The sequence below is a fragment of the Somniosus microcephalus genome, chromosome 20 (genome assembly GCF_052327205.1).
Source record: "Somniosus microcephalus isolate GS21.2 chromosome 20, FLI_Smic_1.0, whole genome shotgun sequence".
Lineage (NCBI taxonomy): Eukaryota > Metazoa > Chordata > Chondrichthyes > Squaliformes > Somniosidae > Somniosus > Somniosus microcephalus.
In genome coordinates this window covers 46,154,664-46,182,424 of record NC_141006.1, presented here as the reverse complement: position 1 = coordinate 46,182,424, position 27,761 = coordinate 46,154,664, and the positions used below count along the sequence as shown (strand labels likewise).

General features: G+C 42.8%; 1 protein-coding gene across 2 annotated transcripts in view; it reads right to left on the bottom strand.

Moving 5' to 3' along the window:
* LOC147103192 (dyslexia-associated protein KIAA0319-like protein) overlaps positions 1 to 27,761 on the bottom strand; it is a 123,303-nt gene that overhangs the window by 28,962 nt on the left and 66,580 nt on the right. For both annotated transcript variants that reach the window (XM_085962584.1, XM_085962585.1), the window contains exons 6-13: positions 26,312 to 26,409; positions 23,370 to 23,457; positions 21,754 to 21,846; positions 21,123 to 21,255; positions 3,984 to 4,212; positions 3,303 to 3,426; positions 2,541 to 2,673; positions 594 to 742 (exon numbers count right to left, since the gene is read on the bottom strand). In XM_085962584.1, coding sequence (XP_085818710.1) covers positions 594 to 742; positions 2,541 to 2,673; positions 3,303 to 3,426; positions 3,984 to 4,212; positions 21,123 to 21,255; positions 21,754 to 21,846; positions 23,370 to 23,457; positions 26,312 to 26,409 — 1,047 coding nt within the window. The remainder of the gene's footprint in view (positions 1 to 593; positions 743 to 2,540; positions 2,674 to 3,302; positions 3,427 to 3,983; positions 4,213 to 21,122; positions 21,256 to 21,753; positions 21,847 to 23,369; positions 23,458 to 26,311; positions 26,410 to 27,761) is intronic.

The following is a 27,761-nucleotide window of genomic DNA, read 5'->3' as shown; positions in this document are numbered from 1 at the left end:
GAAGGTACTCCCACAGTGTTGTTAGGTAGGGAGTTCCAGGATTTTGACCCACTGACAATGAAGGATCAGCGATATACTTCCAAGTCAGGATGGTGTGCGATTTGGAGGGGAACTTGGAGGTGGTGGTGCTCCCATGCGCCTGCTGCCCTTGTCCTTCTAGGTGGTAGAGGTCGCGGGTTTGGGAGGTGCTGCTGAAGAAGCCTTGGCAAGTCGCTGCTGTGCATTTTGTAGATGGTACACACTGCAGCCACAATGCGGAGGGAGTGATAGTTTAAGGTGGTGGATGGGATGCCAATCAAGCCTATAACTTCCTAAATATTTTGCCATGGTCCTCTTCAATCAGAGACATTAACTGAAGTGTCAAGCCCTGTGCCATTTTAAAATGTGATCTATGACCTTAATTTCCTCAGTGCTGAAAACTACAGTAAAAAGAAAAGTAATCATCAACAACATAGAGAAAACATGGACAAAAACCATTAACAAGAGCATACTTTAAGGTTACAATTAGCATAATTACTTTGAACTGTTACTTTTTTCTTTATTACTTGGTTTAAACCTATTGCCATCTTTTACAGATCTGAAAACATACATACCCTCTCTCACAATGATTCGAACAGAATCATGACTCTCCAGTTTTCTTTCATCTTTCACGGTCAGTGTAATCTCATATGACCCAACCTGAAGACCGGTTACTGTGGCGATGGCAGTGTCTGCATTCTCAATTTTCACACCATCAGGGCCGCTGAAATACAAAACCATCAAATTTCATCTTAGGTTTGCATTAATAGGAGGTAACGACAGTTACACTATTAAAATCGGAGTCAGAGGTACGCTGTCTGAAAGCACAGGTCTCCCGATTTTCACTTCTTAATCCTGGCTTTGTATGTTTCTGTCCCAAGGCTGCTAGATATTCAAATACATTGGATATCCTTCTGCTATGTCTCATCAGGTCTTGGGTGGGATGCCCTACAGAAACACTGTCTAAGCTCAGGGATGGCAGGGAAAAATAACTAAGCACATTTTCTCATTTTAGTGGGAATTCTCTGTAGTCAGGATTTTGCCTGACTTTTTCAGCTGCTGACAGGTTACTGGTCTACCTTTCCAGATGGACTTCAGACAATTAAAAAAATCCTTTGAAAGCAGATTGTTCAGTAAAATGTTACAATCTGGGTCATACTAAACTAAAAGTCTCAAATAATTTTTTGATTTTTTTCTCATTTTAATTAGTGCACAATGTATGAAATTGTCTCTTTCAATAATCAACAACAAAAAAAATCACTGACTGTTACAAAGCTCAAATGACCAATTTTAAAGAGTTTCACTATAATTTAATCCTCATTGACACAGTGTAATTCTTCAATTAATTTTAAAAATTGAACCAGATTGTTAGTTTTTAATAAGGGGTAGCGGTAATGAAACATACCCATAAACATTTGGGGCCAGAAATTGCAACCTGGGCTTGGGCACATCGTGTGCGTCTGTGTGTGTGGAGGGGGGCGGTGAGAAAATGGGGTGCAACTTGGTTCCACTGGGATTCTGCCCCATGGAGAAGAGGTCAGATCTTCCACCCATCACTCCTCTCACCTCGCCTATGTCGAGGGGATATATCCGGGGGGTCTTCCATTGCTTCCCCAGGAAATTTCAGTATGCTACCCGATAGGCCCAAGAGAATCCCTCGCCTACTGTGAGCAAGCATATGTTCTGTTATGGGCAAACCAAAGGCTGCAAAATGCTTGAGGGAAAAGGCATCAATTACATTTAGAGGCCTATCTTGGTGCCCCTTTGAGGTGAAGGGGGAAGATTTCCTACTTAGCTGTTCCGTTAGATAAGGGCCTCTGACTTCCACATTGCAGCAACAGGATGCCACTCGGGTTTTCCAGGACTCTGTTGGCACAGGCACTGCTGATGTGCCCTTACAGGCACAGGCCGCCTGCCCCAAGTATGCGGATCACCCTATCCCCAGGATTTGGGATAGGGTCTGCATCTTTGCATGTGGGTGCATTTAAAGCTCACTCCAATGCACAACCAGCAGGTGAGTGGGCCGGTCGGATTTCAAGGCCCTAGATGTGAATAAAGCAGAGTTTTTTTAATCACATCACGGGCTTTGTTCACAGCTGGTGTTTTGAAAACATCAGAATAGTTATGTCTTGCAGTAGCTATGCTATCAGAGAGAGGCAACAAATGGAAGCCAAGCACTTCGATAGGAAAACTAGATAATACTTTGCAGAGTGCAATCCCAGTTCGTGCAGCAGCACACACACTAAAGGGAATCCTTCAGGATGACAATACCGCAGCACATCTATTTCATACTAGATACTTAAAATAGTTATTTAGAAGATGAAAATGCCAAAAAGTTACTGGAGCAATCAGAGTGAATAGCCGTTAGTGACATTATTTACTCACAGAGTAAGATACCGTTAAGCGCCTGATCATGATTTTTATGCAACAGGAGTGATTAGAATTTCTTTGTTTGAATTATGCTCGTTTTTAGTGGACCCACCCTAAGAACCATTACATTTAATATGAGATCGATGTTTTACCTTGTTTTTACCCAAAGGTAGGAAGCAATCTTCTGGTCATCTGTGCTTTTGCTGCCATCCAATGTTGTGCTATCCACAGGAAGAGTCAGCTCTTTATCCGGTCCTGAATCAGCCACTGGGGCTTTATTATTTTCTGGAAAAGCAATCAGCAAAACAAGGGAAAATAAACTTCAGTACAGAACTTGGGGAGTGTTGCATGATTGAAAATGCTGTCTTTCGGGTGAGATGTTAAACCAAGGGAAAGTTCCCATGGCACTTTTTTTTTTTTAATAAAGAGCAGGGAGTTCTCCTGGTGTTCTGGCCAGTATTCATGTCAGCCAAGATCACCAAAACAGATAATCTGGTCATTTGACTCATTGCTGTTTGTGGAACCTTGCTGAGCACAAATTGGCTGCTGCTTTTGCCTAAAAAACATAGTGATTATACTTCAGAAGTAATTAATTGGCCCTGAAGAGCTTTGGAACAACCCGAGGATGTGAAAGGCGCTTTCTAAATGCAAGTTTGTTCTTCTGCAACTTACTGCCGAGTACAAATGTCCTTCACCTATTAGCCTAATGAGAATGAGTAATAGTTCCTCCGACTCCTTTCAAATAGTCTGCTTACCACCACTTTACTTTTGTGGGTAGTTATATCACTAATTGACTGCATTGCTGCAGCATGATAAATGGAAATTGGGTTGGAGGAATAAAAAGGGGAAGATTTAAAGTATGTTGTAATCTTTCTTGCACTTGTTTGTGCAAGCATATCTTTATAAAAACGTACCTGGTTGTACTATAACCATCACCTCAGCGGTAGCCTGGTGGCCTGCTGAGTCCATGACTGTTAGTTGAAAGATGTAGTCCCCTTCCTGCATCGCTGACAGCTGGAGAGATGATGTCCGTACACCCTAAACAAATGGAAAGTGTGTAAAATGCACTGTGTGTTAAATAGCCCCTCCTGCCTAGAACTGTGGCTCAGTATATAAATGAGCAGTCACATATTCACATCATGTTAGCAACAATGCAAAGTTAGATTTCTTTTCCATTAACTAATAGTGGTCAATGGCAGGGTGATCAGATTTTACCCCTCCCCATTTCAGTGGAAGGAAGCAAAGTGATTAAATTTGCTGAACACACAGCTGCAACACTGAATTATATTAAATGACACATTATGAACATTGTTCCCTCTTATTTTTATTTTTGGTCTGCGGTCCCTTTAAATGGCTGTGCGGCTTAGCGGGAACGTCGATTATGAATCTCAATTCATCCTTTTATCAACCAGAATCACTGTGAACTTAAGAGTTTTGGTGGTTATGGCTTTTTCCTCCTTAAGTGTGGGTTCACGAGCATTCTTCTGAAGGCTGCATTATTTACTTTATTCCATAAATATCATGCACGTTTTATTCCTCCAAATAGAATATTCTTAAATTTGGATGTTGGGAGGACAGTGTACATGTTTTCCTACCTGCATTTCAACTACTTTGCCCTTACTTTTGGGGCTTAGGGACCACTCATAGCTGACAATTCCATGGTCATCTGTGCTTTGGTTGCCATAGAGCATGATGGAGTTCTTGGGCAGTGTAAGGACCTGATTCGCACCAGCATTAGCTACAGGTGGATAGTCCACTGCTTTATGCACAGTGAGGGCTGCTGTGGTCGAGTTGCTGGCACCATCAGAATCCACTACCGTCAGACTGAAAGAACAAGAAAAAATAAAATCAGACAAACCTTTCAAATGTACTTTGTGGACTACATTAGCAACACCCAACTGAACAGAAACACTGCACAATTAGCACAACAAATGCAACAGATAATACTGCAACAGACAGGAAGATGCAGATAAAAAGCCGTATAAATGTTGTATTGAAAATTGTTCACCCAGCTGAGAGCACACATACCAAGATGTTATGCTACAGAATAGTATTCAAAAACAAAACTACAGGAAGTAGAGGGATTCTGTGCAGTAAACAAGAGCTTTTCTGAAAAACAGCAAGGGCCAGCTGAGGTTCATGGAGCTTTAAATAAAATTAGATCACGGTGAAATGAACATCTGTGCTATGATTGGGTTATAATCCTGAATCAACTAATTATTATACTTATTTTAAGCAGTGTGTTGAAATCGCCGCCCACGCTTCTAAACAACAAGGTTGCAGTGATTTAAAGCTGTTGGCATTTAAAGTTGTACAAGGATGTCCAAACTACAGCCCATTGGCCATATGCAGCCTCCATGCTCAGGCAATGTGGCCCATGGAGCCAGGCAACTCCAATCGAATTCCACTTCTATTTTAAAGTCACTGGTTTGTCCTTTTTGAATTTCATGAGCCTGGAAGTTTGGAAAGGGCTGTTCTTAAGGCTGTTGCTTAATTGTGGGATAAATCATAACAGGGAAAACTTGGGTCGCGCCCCCTTTGAGGCGCTAAGTTTGCCAGGGCGCTACTTTTAGCGCCCCAAAATAGCGCACTCGCGCCCGAAAGTCACTGGTGGCGTCCCAAGAGGGAGGTGGGGCATTATTGGAAGTGCCCCGCCTCCCCCTTGGGGCACTGCGAGTGAATATCATGGCGCTATGTGCCGCGGTACTGCAAGCCTTCCTCCTCTTATTAAAGGGGAGGGGCCTAGTGCAGCGCGACCCGGGTGCCCAGCTGGGCCACCAGGGATCGGAGTGCCGGCAAAAGAGCCCGGCACTCAAGAGGAGTGCTGAGCTCATGGAAAGCCACGGACAGCAACGGGGCAGGTGCTGGCAGGTGGCCAGCAACAAAAATGGCCACCTGGCACCTCCCCTTTAATTTGCACCGCCCCTGCCGCAGGTAGGCCCCCCCTGACCCCGTGGGACATAGCGTCCGGTGGCAAGTCAGGGAGCGCTACCGAAGATTGCGGCCGGGGCGCGAGCGGCGCACTGCGCACGGTGATGACGCCATCGCCAGAGGCGTAGCGTCGCGGGGCGCTAACGGTTACCGCCGCCGCTAACCTCCCGCTGAATTTCCCGGGGGGGGGGGCATTGGCAGCGCCGTGCCCAGGCGCTAGTTGTTTTGCGCCCCGTTATCACCCTCTTAGGTACAAATCAACCAAATTCCACCCCCCCCCCCGCCAAGATCGGACAGTATTGGTAACTTGATATATATATACACAAATTAACAGGAGCACTGAATTAAACTTTATACATGACCTGCACGGTTTCATGGTAGCCACCTAAGCACCATGAAGACAAACAATGTCAACACTACTGCTTCGTAGTGTGGGTAAAATATACGTTTAGAACAACCTATTGACTCATGGAATTTGCAAGTATATCTGTTCTAACTGCCTCCATAATAATATAATTGCAAAAATGAACTCAAAAGAAAAATATCTATATATTAAAAATCTTGTCTCTGCAAAACCTCAATTCCAGTTGGCATATTTTTGTATCAATATAAATTCTTATTTTCACATTTATAATGGAAACTGTCTATGAAGACTGGCCATTGTAATTGGTAATGACCCGCACAAGGTTATTAGCAAAAATAAAAGTACACGGAATTGGAGGTAACCTTGTGACATGGGTTGATTTCTTTTGTCCCTTTATTGGCAGCCCGCCTTCAGCTGTCTAAGCCCTTAATTTGGAATTCCCTCCCCAAACCTCTCTTTCCAACTTTAAGATGCTCCTTAAATCCTACCTCTTTGGCCTCCTGTCCTAGTATCTCCTTATATGGCTCAGTGTAAAATTTTGCTCGATAAGGCTCCTGTGAAGCAGCTTAGGACATTTTGTTATGTTAAAGGTGCTATATAAATGCAAATTGTTTTGTTGATATTTGGCTGGTAGGTAGATGACAGAGAGTAGTGGCAAAGGAACATTCTCTGATTGACGTGCCCCAGGGATCTGTACTGGGGCCTCAGCTTTTCACCATATACATTAGTGACTTGGATGAAGGAATAGAGTATTGTATATCCAAGTTTTCAGCTGACACTAAGTTAGGAGGCACAGTAAGTTGTGTAGATTGGAGCAGGGAATTATAAAGAGATGTAGACAGACTCAGTGAGTGGGTAACACTGTGACAGATGAAGTTCAACACAGACAAGTGCGTTTCTTAGGATCAGAGAAAGATAAATCTAAATATTGTCTTAATGGTGAGTGACGAGGAGCACAGGGGTTTAGGTGTCCGTGTACACAAATCACTAAAAACTGGTGCACAAGTACAAAAAATAATCAAAAAGGCTAATGGAATGCTGGCCTTTATCTCAAGGGGAATGGAATACAAAAGTGAGGAAGTGATGCTTCAGCTGTACAGAGCCTGGGTCAGATCCCATCTGGAGCACTGCGTTTTGGGCACTGAACCTCAGGCAGGATATATTGGGCTTGGAGGGGGTAAAGTACAGATTCAAGAGAATTATACCAGGATTTAGAGGGTTAAATTACGAGGGCCGGTTGCATAAATTTGACTTGTGCTCCTTTGAGTTTAGAAGGTTGAGGGGTGATCTAATCGAGGTCTTCAAAATGATAAAGGGATTCCATAGGATAGATACAGAGAAACTACTTCTTCTGGTGGGATAATCCAAAACAAGAGGGCATAATCTTAAAATTAGAGCACGGCCATTTACAAGTGAAATCAAGTACTTTTTCCACTCAAAGGTAGTGGAAATCTGGAACTCTCTCCCCCAAAAGACTGTGGATGGTGGGTCAAATTGAAACTTTCAAGCCTGAGATTGATAGATTTTTGTTAGCTAAGGATACAAAGGGATATGGATCAAAAGTGGGTAAATGGAGTCGAGGTGCCGATCAGGCATGATCTAACTGAATGGTGGAATATGCTCAAGGGGCTGAATGGCCTAGTCCCGTTACGATCTTCCTGTGTAATGACACTCTCCCAACAGTGGTGAGGCTGTAGCACCTCAGTTTTGCAGTTTCCAGTTCCTTAACCTGAGCTGCTCCAACCCTCTCCATTTATCTGCTTTTCAAATATTGCTATTTAACTATAAATAAGAGAAATACAAATATTATATAAAAAGGGTAGAATACATCACTTTAAAATGGGCACTGAATGAGGTCTGCATGCCCTGGTCCAATTATTCCACCCACCTCAAAGCCGCTTTATCTAAATCCTACACTTGGTTTTAACGAGTAATCAGAATTTTGTGTCATTGTTTTATGTGAAAACAACCACTGATGTTCTAAAGTCAAAAAGTACAGACGTTTTCCTCGTGCATTACTACCTAATCTTTTACTGGTGAAATCACAATATCACTAGCTCGTAAAGTTGATACTTTTAACATCAATTTATAATACCTTGGGGCACATTAATTTTCCACACATTTACACCATTTGCTGCGATCTACCTAGGAACTTTGCTGAAATGTGTCAAATAAAGGCAGCTGTTTTAGTCTGGGTGGAGGCTTTGCATGATTGTTGCCACATCAACATTGATCAGTTTTCTATTTTCAGGCTGATATTTACAAACTGGGAAATAAAAATGACAGTAGCTCATCACAAAAAACAGCAAATAGTGGCCAGTGAATGGGTTAAATCACACTGCACGATTGGAACCATTTTCTGAAACATACAGTAAATTGTTATTGAAACAAAATAGATAAGTTCAGGGAACTCCCATTATATGCAACAGTGCAGAACAGATCAAACTTGCTAGTGGTAATTTAGAGTACGACTGGCTGAACAAAAAAACAAATGGAGACTTTCTCGGTTTCCATGTGTGTCATGTGCTAGAAATTGAAGCCACTAGGGGACAGACTAGGGTTCAGCTTGAGGCTTTGACAATCGTGGACAGAAACATTTTTTTTAATGACCTAATTCTGTACTAAATTCACTTTAATTAACACAATTTATTTCCACCAGTAGTTTATGACTTCTGTTCATTTTACTTTTTTAATTACATTAACAGAATTCATATTTTGATCCATTAATGAACTTCACACGCCTCTCCATGTGTGTGTGAAAATAATGAACTGACACTGTAAACAACTGCTAGCTTTGTTCCCATGACTGATTTGATTATCAATATCCAGTGGATTCTGCAATCTTCGTGTACCCACGTATGCATTTAGAGTTCTGCATCCTTAAACTTGTTATTTCCTTCCCCAAGCCGTGACAGGGTACAGTGTAGTGGCTACGATACTGGAATAGCAACAAAGAGTTCAAATCCCATCATGGAAAGTTGTGAAATTTCAAACTCTACCCGGTCTGGCCTGTGTGACTCAAGTTCCACGCTATGTGGTTGACTCTTAAGCAAGCCATGCAGTTGTAAAGCAATGTTACAGAAACAAAACAATGACACCAGGGAAACATGGTCAAGTATTGTCCACATTGAGGAAATAAAATGTTTTTAAGAACCTATAGCAGCTGAAATGAGTTAAGAGTGTGCGAGATTAAATGGAGTGGACTTGAACAGTGTGTTTTATTTGGGAATTTGGAAAGAGTGCGAATTTGGACAAGAGGGGGAAGGAGTTGCTGCTTTTTGCCTACACTACTTGTAGTGCTTTGTGTTATAGGTAGATATTTAATTTCAGTATGCTTAACTTAATCTAGATCAAGTAAGTAGCCAAGAAACTACACTGTAAACCAAGTTAGTTAATTACAAATTTAATTAAATAAAACAAGGTCATATAGGGATGGCAGTGCAGGTGGTGTGCCGCAACTGCAGCATGTGGGAGTTTGTGGAGAGCATTGTGATCCCGGACAATCACGTTTGCAGTAAGTGCCTGCATCTTGAGGAACTTCAGCTCAGAGCTTTTGAGCTGGAGTCTGAGGTGCAGACATTGTGGGGCATCAGGGATGGGGAGACAAGATGCAGTCACACTCCTTAGGTTAGGTAGTGATACAGGTCTGGTTAGTGGTCAGGGACAGGAGGGTGTGACTGCAACTCAGGCAGGTAAGGGGACCCCAGGTGCAGTGCAGCAGGAGCTTCCGCTTTTGCTCTTGTCCAACAAGCATGAGGTTCTTGCTGCCTGTGTGGATTAGGGAAAAGCCTGCAGGATGGATGAGCAAGCTGACCATGGCACCATGGTGCAGGAGGCCATTTAAGTGGAGGGGGTGGAGTGAAAGGGAATGTAGCTGTGGTAATATAGTCAGGGGGATAGATAATGTTCTCTGCAGCCGCGACCAAGAGTTCCGAAGGTTGCGTTGCCTGCCCGGTGCCAGGGTTAAAGACATCTCGTGGCTGGAGAAGAACTTCGAGTGGGAGGGGGAGAATCCAGTTGTCATGGTCCACGTAGGAACCAACAACATAGGTACAACTAGGAATGAGGTTCTGCTGAGGGAGTTTGAGGAGCAAGGATCCAAATTAAAAAACAGAACCTCAAAGGTAATAATCTCTGGATTGTTACCTGAGCCACACGCAAATTGGTATAGGGACAAACAGATTTGAGGTTTAAATGCGTGGCTCAAAGAGCGGTGTGGGAGGAAGGGGTTTCAGTTCATGGGGCACTGGCACCAGTACTGGGGAAAGAGGGAGCTGTTCCATTGCAACGGGCTCCACCTAAACCGGGCTGGGACCATTGTCCAGGCGAACCGAATAACTAGGACAGTAGACAGGGCTTTAAACTAATGAAGGTGGGGGGGGGGGGGGGGGAGGATTCAGGAAAGAGTAAATTTAAAAGCAGTGAGAAATGTCAAGGCTTTAGAGCAGAGTAGAGTTTGGGGTAAAAATAAGCAGAGTGGGTCAGGAAGGGACTGAGAGAGTAACAAATGTAATAAGGCATCAGTGACTAAGGTGACATCAGGGAAAAATAGAAAAAAGTCAAAGTTAAAGGCACTATATCTCAATGTGTGAAGTATTTGCAACAAAATAGATGAATTAATAGCAGATAGAAATGAACAGATTTGATCTAATAGCCATAACGGAGGCGTGGTTGCAAAGTGGCCATGGTTGGGAACTAAATATTCCAGGATATTTAACTTTTAGAAGAGATAGGCAAAATGGAAAAGAGGGGTAGCCCTGATAATAAAGGATGGGATAAAGCCAGTAGAGAGAAAGAATCTTAGCTCCGAAAATCAAGAAGTAGAATCAGTTTGGGTGGAGCTAAGAAACAGTAAGAGGCAGAAAACATTGGTGGGAGTTGTTTATAGGCCCCCAAATAGTAGTTGTAATGGGCAGAATATAAATCAGGAAATTAGAGGCGCATGTAACAAAGGGTAATACAGTACGCATGGGGGATGTTAATCTACATATAGACTGGACAAACTAAATTTGCAGTAATAGTGTGGAGGATGAATTCATGGAATGTATGCAAGATAGTTTTCTAGATCAGTAGGTTGAGGAACCAACTAGGGAACAGGTTATTTTAGATCAAGTATTGTGCAATGAGAAAGGGTTAGTTAATAACCTTGTAGTAAAGGGGCCTTCAGGGAAGAGTGACCATAATATGATAGAATTTTATATTGAGTTTGAAAGTGATTTAGTTAAATCCGAAACTAGGGTCTTAAATCTAAACAAAGCAAACTGCGTAGATATGAGAGGCGAGTTGGCTAAGGTAGATTGGGAAACTACATTAAAAGGTATGATGGTAGGCAAGCAATGGCTAGCATTTAAAGAATTAATACATAATTTACAACAAATATACATTCATTTAAGGCAAAAAAATCCCACAGAAAAAGTGGTCTAACCATGGCTAACAAGAGAAGTTAAAGATAGTATTAGATCAAAGGAAGGGGCATGTAATGTTGCCAAAAAGAGTAGTAAGCCTGAGGATTGGGTGGATTTTAGAATTCAGCAAAGGAGGACCAAGAAATTGATACGGGAAGGGAAAATAGAATATGAGAGTTAACTAACGAGAGACATAAAAACAGACTGTAAAAGCTTCTATAGGTATGTAAAAAGGAAAAAATTAGCAAAAGTAAATGTGGGTCCCTTACAGGCTGAGACAGGAGAAATTATAATGGGGGAATAAGACAATGGCAGAGAAATTAAACAAATACTTTGGGGGTGATTTTGCAGGCGGGACTGCCGGGAAAATGGCAGAATCTGGGGGCGGGTACCCATCCCGTCCCCAACCCGCCTCCGTGCCATCTTCCCAGGAGGTGGGTACCCTACCTGCACCGGGTCCCGTCTCCTGGAGGTGGGAAGGGGATTACAGTCACTTAACTGCCTGTTAACAGGTAGTTAACAGGCAGTTAAGAGAATTATCCCCATTTTTCCAGCAGAGGTGCGGGCTTCCCGACGTCGGGAAACCCCACCAGGGTCACCGAGGCGAGCAGTGGGTCTGCGGGGGTCGGAGGGGTCCAAAAGTGCGCTGTGGAGGTGACTGATGGGTGCAAGTGTGGAGAGGTAAGTATGTGAGGTGAATGAAAAGTGATAGAAAAAGTTTCCTTACCTTTGTTTCTTCCTGCAGGCTTCAATCGTTGGGGATTGGCAGAGATGACAGAATGGCTGCTGCATTCTGCGATGCATCAGCCATCTGCTTTCTGCTCACAAGAGAGGTTTGGTGAGCCTTGACTACAAGAACTCACCAAACAACAGAGAATGTCACTATTTGACAGCTTCGCAGAGCTGTCAAACGATGGCAATTCATCTTTTTTGACAGATGAAACGTCATACGCTGACGTTCTCTGTAACCGGCTTCCTGTTAATTGGTCTGCTAAGCCCGCTGGGTGGGCTTTGTGGTGTATGTGCCTTTAAGAGCAATTGTGGTGTATGTGCCTTTAAGAGCCCCAGGTGTGCGTAATGCCGGTAATTGCCACTTGGGCTATATAAGCCTGTGTATTGTGTATATCCTTTAGAACCCCCCCCCAGACTTGCTTAGTAAATACCTATGAACCAACTCTTGTCTTCAGTGTCTTTATCTACACACGGACACTACAGTGGCGATGAAGTGGAAATGGACTTACCTGCAATTCGGCAGCACCTCAAGGACATCGATTCCTCCAGCGTCCAGAAGACTCAAGGAAGTAAGAGAAACTGTGGTTTCACCAGCTGGCCAAGCTGGTGGCAGGTACTGCGCTAATCCTTCCTGAACGTCAGGCTGGGGCTCCAGCGGCAGGCTCTACAGCTGAGACAGGCAGCGAAATCGGAGGCAAGCAATAACGGACTGGGAGGGTGCACTCGGGAGACAGCCGGCGCGGCAAGCAGGTCAGAGTTTAGACCTCCATCGGGAACGAGTCTCCAGCAGTGAATAAACGGAAACCACAGTAAAACAGCGTTGTTATCGGTAGCAGCGGCGGGAAAGCGCGGGAAGCGCCATATCTTGCTACAGAAAGAAAAACGCGGGAAGCACCATATCTTTTTTTTTAAATGCCTAAGTCTGGCATTATTGATGCTTTTGATAGCGAAACAGAGCCTAACTTTGGCAATATTGATGTTTTTTATAACAAGATAGAGGATTGGACCACATATGTAGAAAGAGTGGAGGTGTTTTGCACCGCAAATGGAATAGAAGATGAAAAAAAAGCTTCAGTGCTTCTGGATCTAATGGGCGCGGAAACATACAAGCTGTTACGCAACTTAATCACGCCAGCCGAACCGATGGACAAGAATTTTGAGGAAATTGTTGATACCCTACACTGCCAATTCGAGGCAGGACTGGCAGATTCTCTGCAAGGCAAATTCATCTGCGATCCCCTAAGTGTAGAAACACAAAAAAAGGTATCTTCTGGAAAAGATTTATCACTGGACAAGGCTTTCAGTGCAATAGGTGCGGCAAAGATACAGCAAAGGCCACAGGACTTCGGCACCCATGAAATGACACGGGGTTTCGAGAGATGTTATCGCTGCGGCAGATCCAACCATGACCAGAGGGATTGCTGGTTCAAAGGAAAAGCATGCAGGCGATGCGGAAAGATGGGACACATTCCACGTGTATGCCGATCTGAAAATAAAAAATCCACTAACGGGAAAAGAATCAATGAAGAAAAGCACAGAAAGGTACAAATGATGACGGACAGTAGCTCCAAAGACCAGAAGAGCGATAGCGACTCCGGGAACAAGAGACTAAGCTCTCTCAAATTACATAATGTAATTGCCAATGAAGATTACCAGACCATTTGGGTTACCCTCATAATAGCAGGGTCCCCAGTTAAAATGGAGCTAGATACAGGATCAGCTCTAACCGTAATAAATCGACGCGATTACGAGAGGCTATTTTCGCATATACCTCTAAAAGACACATCCATTATCTTAAAAACATATACGGGGCAGAAAGTATACCCCAAAGGAAAAATAAAGGTGCCTGTGGTATACAACGGCAAAGAAATACAAAAGTTGTATTTATACATTCTACAAGATGGTGGTCCACCGTTGTTGGGACGTGAATGGATAAGGAAGATACGTTTAGACTGGCACTCCATTCAGGCACTGACGGTGACCAATAAAGAAAAAAACAATGATGACATCATACCTGAACGATTAAAAGACATCTTGGCCATGTTAAGTATGTGTATTGTATTGAACAATTAACACAAAGACTTAAACATATAACTCAAACAGGTCTTTACTGGTTGGAGGTAGGGACTACACATAGGTCTTTACTTCATGCCCACAGGCGGGAACTGAGGGGGATCAGTACCCACAGTACTATTTATACCCCTATGGCCAGGAGTGGTACTGCGTATCACTACGCCCAACAAGTAGTGCAGTCCTGTCCATAGGTTCAAAGTAGCACACATATTACATACACAACAGGCCAACGCCAAAGAAGTGTTTCAAGAGAAACTAGGAACCTTGAAAGGCATCACCGCCTCAATAAAAGTGGACGATACAGCAATTCCCAAATTTTTTAAGGCAAGACCGGTGCCATACGCAATACGTCCGGCAGTCGAGGCAGAGCTGGAGAATTTGGAAAAGTCAGGCGCATTATCCAAAATAGATTGGAGCGAATGGGCAACACCCATCGTTCCAGTCATGAAAAAAGCATTGAAAAATAACTCTGAGGAACAGAGAAAAATTTGCATCTGTGGGGACTTTAAGGTGACTGTAAACCCGGTCCTTCACACGGTACAGTATCCTCTTCTGAGGATAGAAGATATTTTCACCTCACTATCCGGAGGGAAACGTTTCACAAAAATTGACTTGGCACAGGCATATCTACAGATGGAGGTTGAGGAGACCTCTAAAAAGTATCTCACAATAAACACACACAAAGGCCTGTACCAGTACAATCGACTGGTTTTTGGAGTAGCATCAGCTCCAGCTATCTGCCAAAGAGCTATGGAGCAAGTCCTGCAAGGGATTCCGGGGACTCAATGCTACCTAGACGACATCCTTATAACAGGAGAAAACGACAACGAGCACCTTGCCAATTTGGAGCAGGTGCTCACTAGGCTGAAAGAACGGGGCCTACGAGCAAATCGCCCCAAGTGCGAATTTTTCCAAAATCAGATATCATATTGTGGTCACATAATTAATAAGGAAGGGTTACATAAGTCACCTGAAAAAATTGAAGCAGTTATAAAAGCCCCAGCACCTGAAAATGTTTCACAATTAAGGTAATTCCTGGGATTAATAAATTACTATCATAAATTTTTACCGAACTTATCAACTATTCTACACCCTCTTAATGATCTTCTACAGACAGGAGTGATTTGGAAATGGAACGAAGACTGTAAACGTGCCTTCCATAAATGTAAAGACTTAATCACATCCGAGAAAGTTTTGGCTCATTACAACCCATCACTACCAATCAGACTGGCGTGCGATGCATCGCCTTACGGCATAGGAGCAGTATTATCCCATAAATTCCCTGATGGCTCAGAACGGCCGATAGCTTTTGCGTCACGCTCATTAAACTCAGCTGAGCGTAACTATGCCCAAATAGACAGGGAAGCACTCAGCCTGGTATGGGGAGTGAAGAAATTCAACCATTACCTACACGGACAAAAATTTACCTTGCTGACTGACCATCAACCCCTCATCTCCATATTCAACCCTAAAAAAGGTGTTCCCATTATGACAGCACAAAGATTACAGAGGTGGTCCCTTTTTCTAGGGGCACACCAATACAACATTGAATACAAAGGGTCAAAACAACATGGGAATGCTGACGGTTTATCGCGCCTACCGTTGCCAACGATAGAAGAGGCACCTACAGTAGACCCAGTAGAAATATTCCACTCTACCATAGTGGAATGTCTACCGGTGACAAATTCTGCCATTGAAAGGGAGACAAGAAATGACCCTACTCTCTCACGGGTCTACGATTTAACAGTGAAGGGATGGCCAGCACATGGCGAACCACTGTTGCCAGCATTCTCGCAAAGAAGAGAACAACTGTCAGTGTGCCGAGGAACCTTGATGTGTGGATCCAGAGTGGTGATTCCACCCAAACTCCAGGATAAAGTACTAAAGGAGCTTCACGAGGGGCATCTGGGTGGAGTGAAAATGAAGAACCTAGCTAGAGCGTTTGTATGGTGGCCAGGTATCGATGGAGACATCGAAGATATGACCAAGAGCTGCCTAGGATGCCAGAAGGTCCAAAATGCTCCGCCACAGGCTCCTCTACATCCACGGGAGTGGCCCTCATCTCCCTGGCAAAGGGTGCACATCGACTTTGCTGGTCCATTTATGGATTCAATGTTCTTAATCGCAGTTGATGCACACTCCAAGTGGCCGGAGGTAATAAAGATGTCCTCCACCACCACGGAAAAAACCATCACAGTATTAAGGACCATATTTGCCAGGAATGGGCTGCCGGAACAGATATGTTCTGATAATGGACCGCAATTTGTGTCCGAAGAATTCAGAAAGTTCTTAAAGAACAATGGGGTAAAGCACTACACGTCCGCCCCATACCATCCCGCCACCAATGGATTGGCTGAAAGGTTTGTCCAGACCTTCAAGAAGGCCATAAAGGCCATGGGTAATGAAGACATAAAACTTCAGCACAAGGTGGATAACTTCTTATTTGCATATAGGAATGCAACACACATGGTTACCAACCAAACTCCCGCCATGATGTTCTACAATAGAAACCTAAGATGCCGGCTGGATTTGGTCAAGCCCAACATCCGAAGGGACGTGGAGAACCGGCAGTTTCAGGGCATGAATGAAAGGCCAACTAGGGCCTTCCAGATAGGCCAACCGGTTTTGGCCCGGGACTACCGTACCGAGAAATGGCAGCCTGGAACTATCTGCACACGACTAGGACCACTGATGTATACCGTGGACATCGGAGAAAGCATAATAAGGCACCATGCTGACCAAATCATCAAATCATCCGAAAAGGGACAACCTATACCACCACTCTATACATCTAACGATGAAGTAGAGATACCCATATCTACCTCTGATCCGGTGATACTGGAACCCGATGAACCCGACACTGGCATTCAAGCCGAATCAGCCTTGCCAGAAGAACCTACTACACCACCAGAAACTACTACACCCCCGAGGCGTTATCCGGACCGAGTCAGGAAGCCTCCTGAGAGACTAACTTATAATTAATTAATACAGCAATGTATATTATTTTGCATATAACATGTAATTAATAATTACTTAAAAATATGATGGACTGGTTAACTAGAAGGGGAGGAATTGTGGTGTATGTGCCTTTAAGAGCCCCAGGTGTGCGTAATGCCGGTAATTGCCACTTGGGCTATATAAGCCTGTGTATTGTGTATATCCTTTAGAACCCCCCCCACCAGACTTGCTTAGTAAATACCTATGAACCAACTCTTGTCTTCAGTGTCTTTATCTACACACGGACACTACAGGCTTAACAAGGTCAATCAAGGGAAAATAGCGTGGGTTGGCCACAAGTCGATGGAGGCGGGACTAAAACCTGACAAGCAGCAGTCCCGCCTCCAACGCGCCCCCATTGGCAAAATCACCCCCATCATGTCTGTCTTCACGGAAGAAGATGCATAAAACTTCCCGGGAATAGTGGAGAACCAAGGGTCTAGCGAGAATGAGGAACTGAAAGAAATTAGTATTAGTAAAAAAAATAGTACTGGAGAAATTAATGAGACTGAAAACTGATAAATCCCCATGACTTGATGGCCTACATCCTAGGGTTTTGAAAGAGGTGGCTAAAGAGATGGTGGATACATTGGTTGCCATTTTCCAAAATTCCATAGATTCTAGAACGTTTCCCGCGGATTGAAAGGTAGCAAATGTAACCCCACTATTTAAGAAAGGAGGGAAGAGAGAAAATGGGGAACTACAGACCAGTTAGCCTGACATCAGTAGTAAGGAAAATGCTAGAATCTATTATTAAGGACGTGGTAACAGGGCACTTAGAAAATAATAATAGGATTGGGCAGAGTCAACACAGATTTATGAAAGGGAATCTGTTGGAGTTTTTTTGAGGTTGTAACTAACAGAATAGATAAGGGGGAACCAGTGGATGTGATGTATTTGGATTTTCAGAAGGCATTCAATAAGGTGCCATACAAGAGGTTATAAACAAAATTAGGGCTCATGGGATTGGGGGTAATATACTAGCATGGATTGAGGATTGGTTAATGGACAGAAAACAGAGAGTAGGAATAAACAGGTCATTTTCGGTTTGGCAGGCTGTAACTAGTGGGGTACCACAAGGATCAGTGCTTGGGCCTCAGCTAGTCACAACCTACATCAATGATTTGAATGAGGGGACCAAATGTAATATATCCAAGTTTGCTGATGATACAAAGCTGGCTGGGAATGTAAGTTGTGAGGAGGATGCAAGGAGGCTTCAAGGGGATTTGGACAGGCTAAGTGAGTGAGCAAGAACATGGCAAATGGAATATAATGTGGAGAAAAGTGAAGTTATCCACTTTGGTGGGAAAAATAGAAAAGCAGAGTATTTTTTAAATGGTGAGAGATTGGGAAATGTTGGTGTTCAGAGGGACCTGGGAGTCCTTGTGCACGAATCACTGAAAGTTAACATGCAGGTACAGCAAGCAATTAGGACAGCAAATGGTATGTTGGCCTTTATTACAAGAGGATTTGAGTATAAGAGTAAAGATGTCTTACTGCAATTATATAGGGCCCTGGTGAGACCACATCTAGAGTATTGTGTACAGTTTTGGTCTCCTTACCTAAGGAAGGATATACTTGCCATAGAGGGAGTACAACGAAGGTTCACCAGACTGGTTCTTGGGATGGGGGGGACTGTCCTATGAGGAGAGATTGAATAGACTAGGCCTATATTCTCTAGAGTTTAGAAGAATGAGAGGTGATCTCATTGAAACATACAAAATTCTTACAGGGCTCGACAGGGTAGATGCAGGGAGGATGTTTCCCTTGGCTGGGGAGTCTAGAACCAGGGGTCACAGTCTCAGAATAAGGGGTCGACCATTTAGGACTGAGGTGAGGAGAAATTTCTTCACTCAGAGGGTGGTGAATCTTTGGAATTCTCTACCCCAGAGGGCTGTGGAGGCTCAGTCGTTGAGTATATTCAAGACAGAGATTGATAGATGTTTGAATCTTAAGGGAATCAAGGGATATGGGGATAGTGCAGGAAAGTGGAGATGAGGTAGAAGATCAGCCATGATCTTATTGAATGGCGGAGCAGGCTCGAAGGGCCGAATGGCCTACTCCTGCTCCTATCTTCTATGTTTCTATGTTCTTACGACTGATCTATTTAATCGGTCTTGCATTTCCATGGGGTGACAAGAATAAAGAGTGACACAGGATTCTGGGTGACTCTGGTTTACATTATTCTGTATGCTTAGATGAAGAAACACATGTGATCTAACTATTCTTTAGAAGAAAATTCAGTTGGCAATGCAGTGACAGAGTCCAATAACTCACCAGGGATGCAGGTTTACACCTGTAATCCCCACATGGAGATTTCTCAATCTGAGCCACGCTATCCAGGAGATACTAAGCAATTCTCCAAAGGGAGGGAGGGAAAACAACAGCAGTACAAACCACCCCGAGCTGTACTTTAAGACCTCCAAGCACTCATTATAAAACCAGCACTGAGAGGCGACTGAAAGCGATAAACACTTGGTAGTGGGGAAGCTTTTAGAAACAATAATCAGGGACCAAATTAACAGTCACTTGGACAAGTGTCGATTAATTAAGGAAAGCCAGCACGGATTTGCTAAAGGCAAATTGTGTTTAACCAACTTGATCGAGTTTTTTGATGAGGTAACAGAGAGGGTTGATGAGGGCAATGTGGTTGATATGGTGTACATGGATTTCCAAAAGGTGTTCGACAAAGTGCCACATAACAGGCTTGCCAGCAAAGTTGAAGCCCATGGAATAAAAGGGACAGTGGCAGCATGGATACGGAATTGGCTAAGTGACAGGAAACAGAGTAGTGATGAACGGTTGTTTTTCTGACTGGAGGAAGGTATACAATGGTGCTCCCCAGGGGTCGGTACTAGGACCACTGCTTCTCTTGATATATATTAATGACTTGGATGTGGGTGTACAGCGCACTATTTCAAAATTTGCAGATGACACAAAACTTGGAAGTATAGTGAACAGTGAGGAGGATAGTGATAGACTTCAAGAGGACATAGACAGGCTGGTGGAATGGACGGACACGTGGCAGATGAAATTTAACGCAGAAAAGTGCAAAGTGATACATTTTGGGTGGAAGAATGAAGAGAGGAAATATAAACTAAAGGGTACAATCCTAAAGGGGGTGCACGAACAGAGAGACCGGGGGGTATATGTGCACAAATCATTGAAGGTGGCAGGGCAGGTTGAGAAAGTAGTTAAAAAAGCTTACAGGATCTTGGGCTTCATAAATACAATACAAAAGCGTGGAAATTATGATGAATGTGTATAAAACACAGGTTCGGGCTCAACTGGAGTAGTGTGTCCAATTCTGGGCACCACACTTTAGGAAGGATGTGAAGGCCTTAGAGGGTGCACAAAAGATTTACGAGAATGATTCCAGGGATGAGGGACTTCAGTTACGTGGATAGACTGGAGAAGCTGGGGTTGTTCTCCTTAGAGCAGAGAAGATTGAGAGGAGATTTGATAGAGCTGTTCAAATCATGAGGGGTCTGGGCACAGTAGATAGAGAGAAACTGTTGCCATTGGCAGAAGGGCCGAGAAACAGAGGACACAGATTTAAGGTGATTGGCAGAAGAACCAAAAGCGACATGAGGAAAAACTTTTTTACTCAGCGAGTGGTTAGGATCTGGAATGCAATGCCTGAAAGGGTGGTGGAAGCAGACTCAATCACAGCTTTCAAAAGGGAGTTGGAGAAGTACCTGAACGAAAAAAATTTGCAGGGCTACGGGGAAAGGGCGGGGAAGTCGGACTAGCTGAAGTGATCTTGTAGAGAGCCGGCACGGGCTTGATGGGCAGAATGGCCTTCTTCCGTGCTGTAACCATTCTATGATTCTAACCTACCAACCTTTGACTGCGGAATGGAAATGGGGAGAGTTCCAGAAAGGGGGTAAAAATAAAATGCATTAAAAGAGGAAGAAAATTAAAGTTATACCAATATAGACAAATGTACTGTACAGTTTTCAGTTGATTTGAAGCACCCAAAAGTTCTGTAAATAGCGCAGTACTTCCTGCTAAACGGGATGCTGGCAGGTTAAAGTGCCAGGGATGTCATTAAAATTCACTGGCCAGAGTTGGGAAAAGAATGATCCCTGTTTGACCTGGCTCCTGGGAGAAGCACACAGCAGAAACGGCGCACTCTACATCAGTGTGAGTGAGTAAATTACATTAGCCATCTTTTTAATTCATTCCAAGCACATAATCCGACTTAAACTTATTTTCCTGTATTTATGTACCTGAATGTGTAATTGCCTGGGACCAAGTTAGCCAGTTTTAGTATCGGTGTATTTTCAGACACCTTCTCCTCTCGCAACGGACCCTTCACCTCCTCCCATTGGTAACTTATGATTTTATCATCATCTGTACTTTCTGCAAATAGAACAGCATTTATTTCCATTCAGTTTGACAGCTGTATTATGGCAAAACTGCTCAATAGCACTGCCACAGACTATAAAATGTAGAAGCACAATAATGACCTTTAAGAGGAAATCCAGAAAAACAATTAATTGTATAGCTGACTCTAGGCAGATGGGTACTTGTTCTAGTGCAAACCCTCCAGACTAACCAGGAGTAAAGCAGAATATAATCGGTAATTATTCATGTTTATAATGCTTCGTGCAGTCATGTCAATCCACTGCGTAGCTTCACCTAAAGGCATGTTTAAAGATCTCATTTTTCTCACTTAACTCTTTGACAAACAGTCTGTTTACTCTTTTCTACTTTCCTTCAATATTAATACAATGCAAGATTCAGATGAGGAGATAAGGTTAAAAGCCTTGGCCCTTACATAGAATTTCTTACAAACAGAATTCTAACTACAGCCAGATAGTGGACCTGTTACACGTTAAAATAAAGCTATGAACTTACGGCTCCCATCAATAAAAGTAGATGTTGTTGGCAGTGAGATCTCTTGGGTTTTTGGAGAGACGACAGCCACTGGGAACTGATTTACACGAGGGGCTGCAAAATAAACCAATCATAATTAAATAAAAACAATTTTTAAAGTAGTTAATTTGCTTAAACAATCACTTCTACAACAGCAAACAACAGCTATACTGGCAATCAGCGACATTGCTTGAACAATGCAGCAACAAACAAAGCTTCATCGAATCGCCTTCACTGGATTAGAACGTAACGAGCAAATATTTTACTTTAACATCTGGGTAATGAAGAACCTTCTTAGTATTCCAAATGTGAACTATTTTTAGAACCATTCAAGTAATTACAACAGAAATTATGTAAGCATGTACAATTCTCAATACCATGAAAGAGAATGAGAAACATTTATATTAAAAATCTTGCATGTGCACGACTTCACGTTTGTGCCCCGTAACTTCTTGATTTCATGCTTCTGTCACAATGTTCATCGCTGACTGCAAAATCAGGGCCAAACTGCGGTAGCCGTTCATTGCACTTTTCAATAAACTTTCTGTGGGTTTTTGCACTAGAACTTGCGGTTATGAGAGAGCCAAAACAGTGCGGCGCCCTCTACTGGGGATACAGGATCTGTGTGAACAGGGTAAGCAACGGTGTGTCTCCTTAACCAATCAAATTGAAGAATCCTTACAGAAACACGCGGGGGGAATTCTAACCTAAAAAAACGGGTGGGTTGGGGCGGGTGGGTAGTTAGAGTGTTAAAAATCTGAATCCCGACCTGAACCCACCCATTTCCAGTTTTAATGGAGGCAGGTCGTCCATTTAAATATTACAATGAGGTCGGACTTACATCTGCGTGCCCTGGTTCAATTACCCCCTCCCTTTAATTCCGCTTTCACCGGAAGATTACATTTGGTCTTGAATTCTGTGTGTAATGCTATGCAAGATCAACTGGTAATAAATTTTAAATCTTACATCTGCATGCATTTCCTCTGTACAAAACCTGCTTAAAAACAAAACATTTCGCAAAATCTCCAGTAACAAATCTGACCTTCTCAATGACTTCAAGTTGAAATTGCTACTAGCTGATTGGTTAAAACACATAAAATGAAGCCATGTGATTGATGCAGATCCTTGTTGTGGATACTTTAAACAGGAACAGATTGTCAGTTTACAGCATGTGTGCTAACATTTGCACATTGGGTTGTTTAGTTTATTTTGTAATCTGCAAGCAATGTTAATGTCACATGATTCTTATACAACAAGTAGTAAGCATCTTCTGAAAAATATTCAAGAATTTCTCAGTAATGTTACACAGAAGTTAGCACCCATACGATATTGATTCACCACTGGTTAAACGATTTTGGGTCATCTTAATTTACTTCCTTCTCCATTCCATAATTTAACTTCTAACCCCTTCATGTTCAGCTTGTAACATGGTCCTTTAGTAAAGCATCCTGGCAAGACTGTTCATCACCACAGAACACAACTTGCCAGTCAACCTGCTGTTAACATGCACACACACCTGCACTTTAATGGTTTGTTTGCTCTTGCTCTGTACCTCCTGCTATACATGTGAGGTCCTGTTTAAAGCCACGAATACCAACCTGGTTTAACAGTCACATTCACTGATCCTTCTCCATGTGTATAGTCTCCTTGAACAATTAGTTTAAACATGTAGAAACCAGCCGAAAGCTGAAAAATGGAAGTACCGTTCAGGTCAATATGTGGTGCACGGCATCAACATTGTATTTGTGCTAAAATTACATATAATGGAAAATACTTTTTATGTAAAGCTACACAATTTGTTTTAGAATATATACTATATACAATATGTTCGAAGCATATCTGTATTAAAAATATCAAAACTTATCATGCTGCAATTACACCATCCTTGTTTCTTCTAATGTTGTAAAGGTGTCAGCTTTGGCTCAGTGGACAGCACCCTCGCCTCTGAGTCAGAAAATTCTAGGCTGACACTCCAGTGCAGTGCTGAAGGAGTGCTGCACTGTCGGAGGTGCCGTCTTTTGGGTAAGACGGTAAACCAAGGACCCGTCTGCTCTCTCAGGTGGACGTAAATTATTTCGAAGAAGAGTTATCCCTGGTGCCCTGGGCAATATTTATCCCTCAATCAACATCACCAAAACAGATTATCCGGTCATTATCACATTGCTGTTTGTGGGAGCTTGCAGTGTGCAAATTGGCTGCAGTGTTTCCTACATTACAATGATTTCACTTCAAAAAGCACCTTTTGGCTGTAAAGGGCATTGGAATGTCCGGTGGTCATGAAAAGCGCTATATAAATGCAAGTCTTTCTTTCTTACAAGTCTCTAACATTGTGGATTTGTCCGCACTAACCAGATGACACCACAAACCAATTAAATCCCAACATTAGTTCATGCTAAAATATTTAACACCATAGACCAGCTTGCTGGGGAGAAAAATGTCATGCCTTTTTAGTCACCATTATACTTTTCCATTCTCATCCCCTCGTTAATCCTCTACTCCCAGCATTTTGCGCCCTCTGCTTCCCAAGGTAAGGCCATTTCTGCAGCTACAGCTGCTGCTACATTAGCACTGTTTAAACTCAGATTCTGGGAGACGGACATCCATGAGACGACTCCCAGCATTTAAACAGTTAAAAAATTAGTCTCCAAGGGGGCAAAATTGGGTTGCTTTAGCTCCTTTTAGCGCCCCCCGCACCTGAAATTCACTGGTAGCGCCCCAAGAGGGAGGCGGGGCGCTACTGGAAGCACCGCGGTACTGTCGTCTTCCTCCCCTTATTAAAGGGGAGGGGCCGAGCGCAGCGCGACCCGGGGCCCAGCTGGGCCACCAGGGATCGGAATGCCGGCAAAAGAGCCCGGCACTCAAGAGAAGTGCCGGGCTCACGGAGCATAGCCGGCACCCCGCGGTGGTGGGGGGGGGGGGGGGGCTGTACAGGAGGCCGGGGACAACAATGGGGGCAGGTGCTGGCAGGCGGCCAGCAACAAAAATGGCCGCCCGTCACCTCCCCTTTACTTTGCACCGCCCTGGCCGCAGGTAGGCCCCCTTGACCCTGTCAGACATAGCGTCCAGCGGTAAGTCAGGGGACGCTACTTAAAATCGCAGCTGGGGCGCTGCGCACGTCATCGCCAGAGGCGCAGCGCCGCGGGGCACTAACTGTTACTGCCGTCGCTAACCTCCTGCTGAATTTCGAGGGAGGCGTTAGTGGCGCCGTGCCCAGGCGCTGGTTGCTTTGTGCCCCGTTAGTGCCCTCTTAGGGCGCTAATGGGAGATGCAAATCAACCAAATTTCCCCCCACCCCGCCCCCCCAAAAGTCTCCTGCTGGAATGAAAAGCCAGATTTAGCAACATAAACGCAAAGAGCTGGCTCACAGACACCAGGTTCCTGGAATCTGAATTAAAATTGCACCAATAATATAAAAGTACCAGACATACAGAAGGGAATTTCAAAAAGAAAAAGACACATAGTAAGAGACAGAGATAAGAACAAATATAAAGAAACAGCCAGTGCGAATGAAAGATTTGTAGGTTAACACAGCTGTAGAGGTGACAAGAGGAAATGCAAGGGAGAGAAAAAGAAAGCATGACAGCAAGAATTAGACAATGAAAGACAAGTAGAAAGACAACATTTAAAAAAAAAAACTTTGTCAGCAATGCCGCAAGAGAACAACTGGTATATTTTATAAAGGTAAAAGTTGTATCAGAGGTGAGGAGCCACAAATTGTTGCAGGTAGATCAAACATACAGTGCCAATTCACTGAAAAAGGTACAGTAATCTTTGGCCAAGTCAGCCACTTTTCTCATTTTACTATTCTGATCATGTCATTTAGGTCAACTTCAAGAGCAAAATTAACAATGAAGTACATATTTAGGTTATTGTTCATTTACTGGGTAGTTAACATGTTTATTGGCCCACATAACCTAAACCACATCCTGGTTGCATCCTGGTTGACTGTTAAATATCTTGCATAATTCTCACTGATGGTACACTGCATTAAGGCCATGGTTCAAAAAGTTAACTGATCACTTTAGGAATAACTATATAGTAATAAACAAATTCTTAATTCTGTAACAGACAACTGCATAGTTGATCCTTGATCTCTGCGTACATTATTTAAAAATAAAGGTTTTAAAGCATCACTCAAAGTCCACATCTGCATTTGTGGTGATAGCACAAATTGAATTTACTGTCTGTTCAAGACTGGGTCAGAAAAAGGGTCTATAGACGGAAAGCAGAATTTTCCAAATTGATCGCTATGTGGTGATACACGAGTGCTAATCCCTTTCTATAACTGACTAACATGGTCAAATCATGGGGCTTCATTGGAGAATTAATTGTGTAAGCTTGCATCAGATAGAAAATTGCCATAAAATACTGCCCTATGCAACATACCATATTCATTCACACCGTTATGTCCATTGTTAGAGCTCCCAATTCACTATTATTCCTGTTGTAACAGATTAAGGAACAATCTACCTAACATTTTAATAGCTACAATAACAGCTAGATCACTTGGGTGGGTCATTAATTATTTTCATTCACTTACTTTGGAGAGTTTAAGAGTCTGTGTGTGTTTTCCCTCCATTTCTCCCACATAGTCCAGTGGGTGTGTGATAAGTTGCCAATCATATTTATAGGTTGATCCTTGAAAAACATGGATAACATAGAATCAGAGCTGTGTCGCATTTTAAAACCAGTTCCTGCCATGACAACAATTCCTTCAGGCAAATCAATTATATACACTTGAGCATGCAAAGGGAATGTTTTCAATATTAAGTACTTCCCCATCTATGTTGTTTAAAAGTCTCTTAACGCGTGGAGTGATTTATAAGTTTAGTGACATTTTTCCTCTCTGTAGAGATCTCATCAAGGAACTCCTCAATGACGTCAGCTACAGACCAAGTGTTTTTGGTTACACTAGAAATCTCAGATTGGCATCATTACCAATGCTTGATGTTGACTGGGAAGAATCTGAGCTGGGAAGCTTCATAAATCAGGCAGGTACGTGGCTGGCCTCAAATCTTTTTGGGTTAAGCCAAAATGACATCTAGAACAGAGAGAAAGCATGCCAAGCTATGAGATTTTACACAGAGTCAAATAGGGTTGGGGTACTTTATATTGAAAATACTTCCACTTCACATAACTTCCTGAAGAAAACAACAGACTTTCTTCATTTCTTACAAGAAAATTGCACTGCAAAATCTAAATGATAGCAGTCACATTAATAATGATTTTATTGTGAATTATTCATATATACACATTGAAGTTGATCTCTATTTCCAAATTTTAAAAAAATTACATAATACAACTTGTGAAAGAATATTAAAAGCTGAACTACAACTAATATATAAAGTAAAATTTTGTACAATTCACAACAACCAAAAACAATTTGACTTGTAAGCTACGGTGTTGCATATGGCACACAACCTACACGATGTCCAAGAGCTACTGGCATTCAAAAAAATATATTTTTGTAAATCAGCTCTGTATTATAAATCATGCTAGATGGGGGCAATGAATTACAGACAGAGTGTCTCCGGGTTTACTCCACAAAGCACAAGAACTTTGCTCTCACGGTTAGTGTGATCATTTGACTCCTTATTTGAACTCCTAATACATAATGTACTGTACATCATTAACAGCCATCTTCTATGTGCAGAGTGAAGGCACATTTTTTTGAATCACTTGCAAATACGGATCTTATAGTTTCTGTAACTGAATTTCTTTAAAAACTCAACTGCAGAACTGAATAAAAGCAGCTGTTAGTACACTTTTTCGAAAGACAAGACATGATTTGTTAGAGTTAAAGAGCTTTTTAATTATCTGAATTATTTCAAATATAATGCATATCCACAGTATTAATATGATTGTAATACTACAGCCAGCCTCCAAAGTTGCTGACTGGTCCGTGAAGTAACTTGGTTACTATTGTCCAATCAGATCCCATCATTGGTTCATCCGCACCACATGACACCACAGATTCATTCAATCATTGG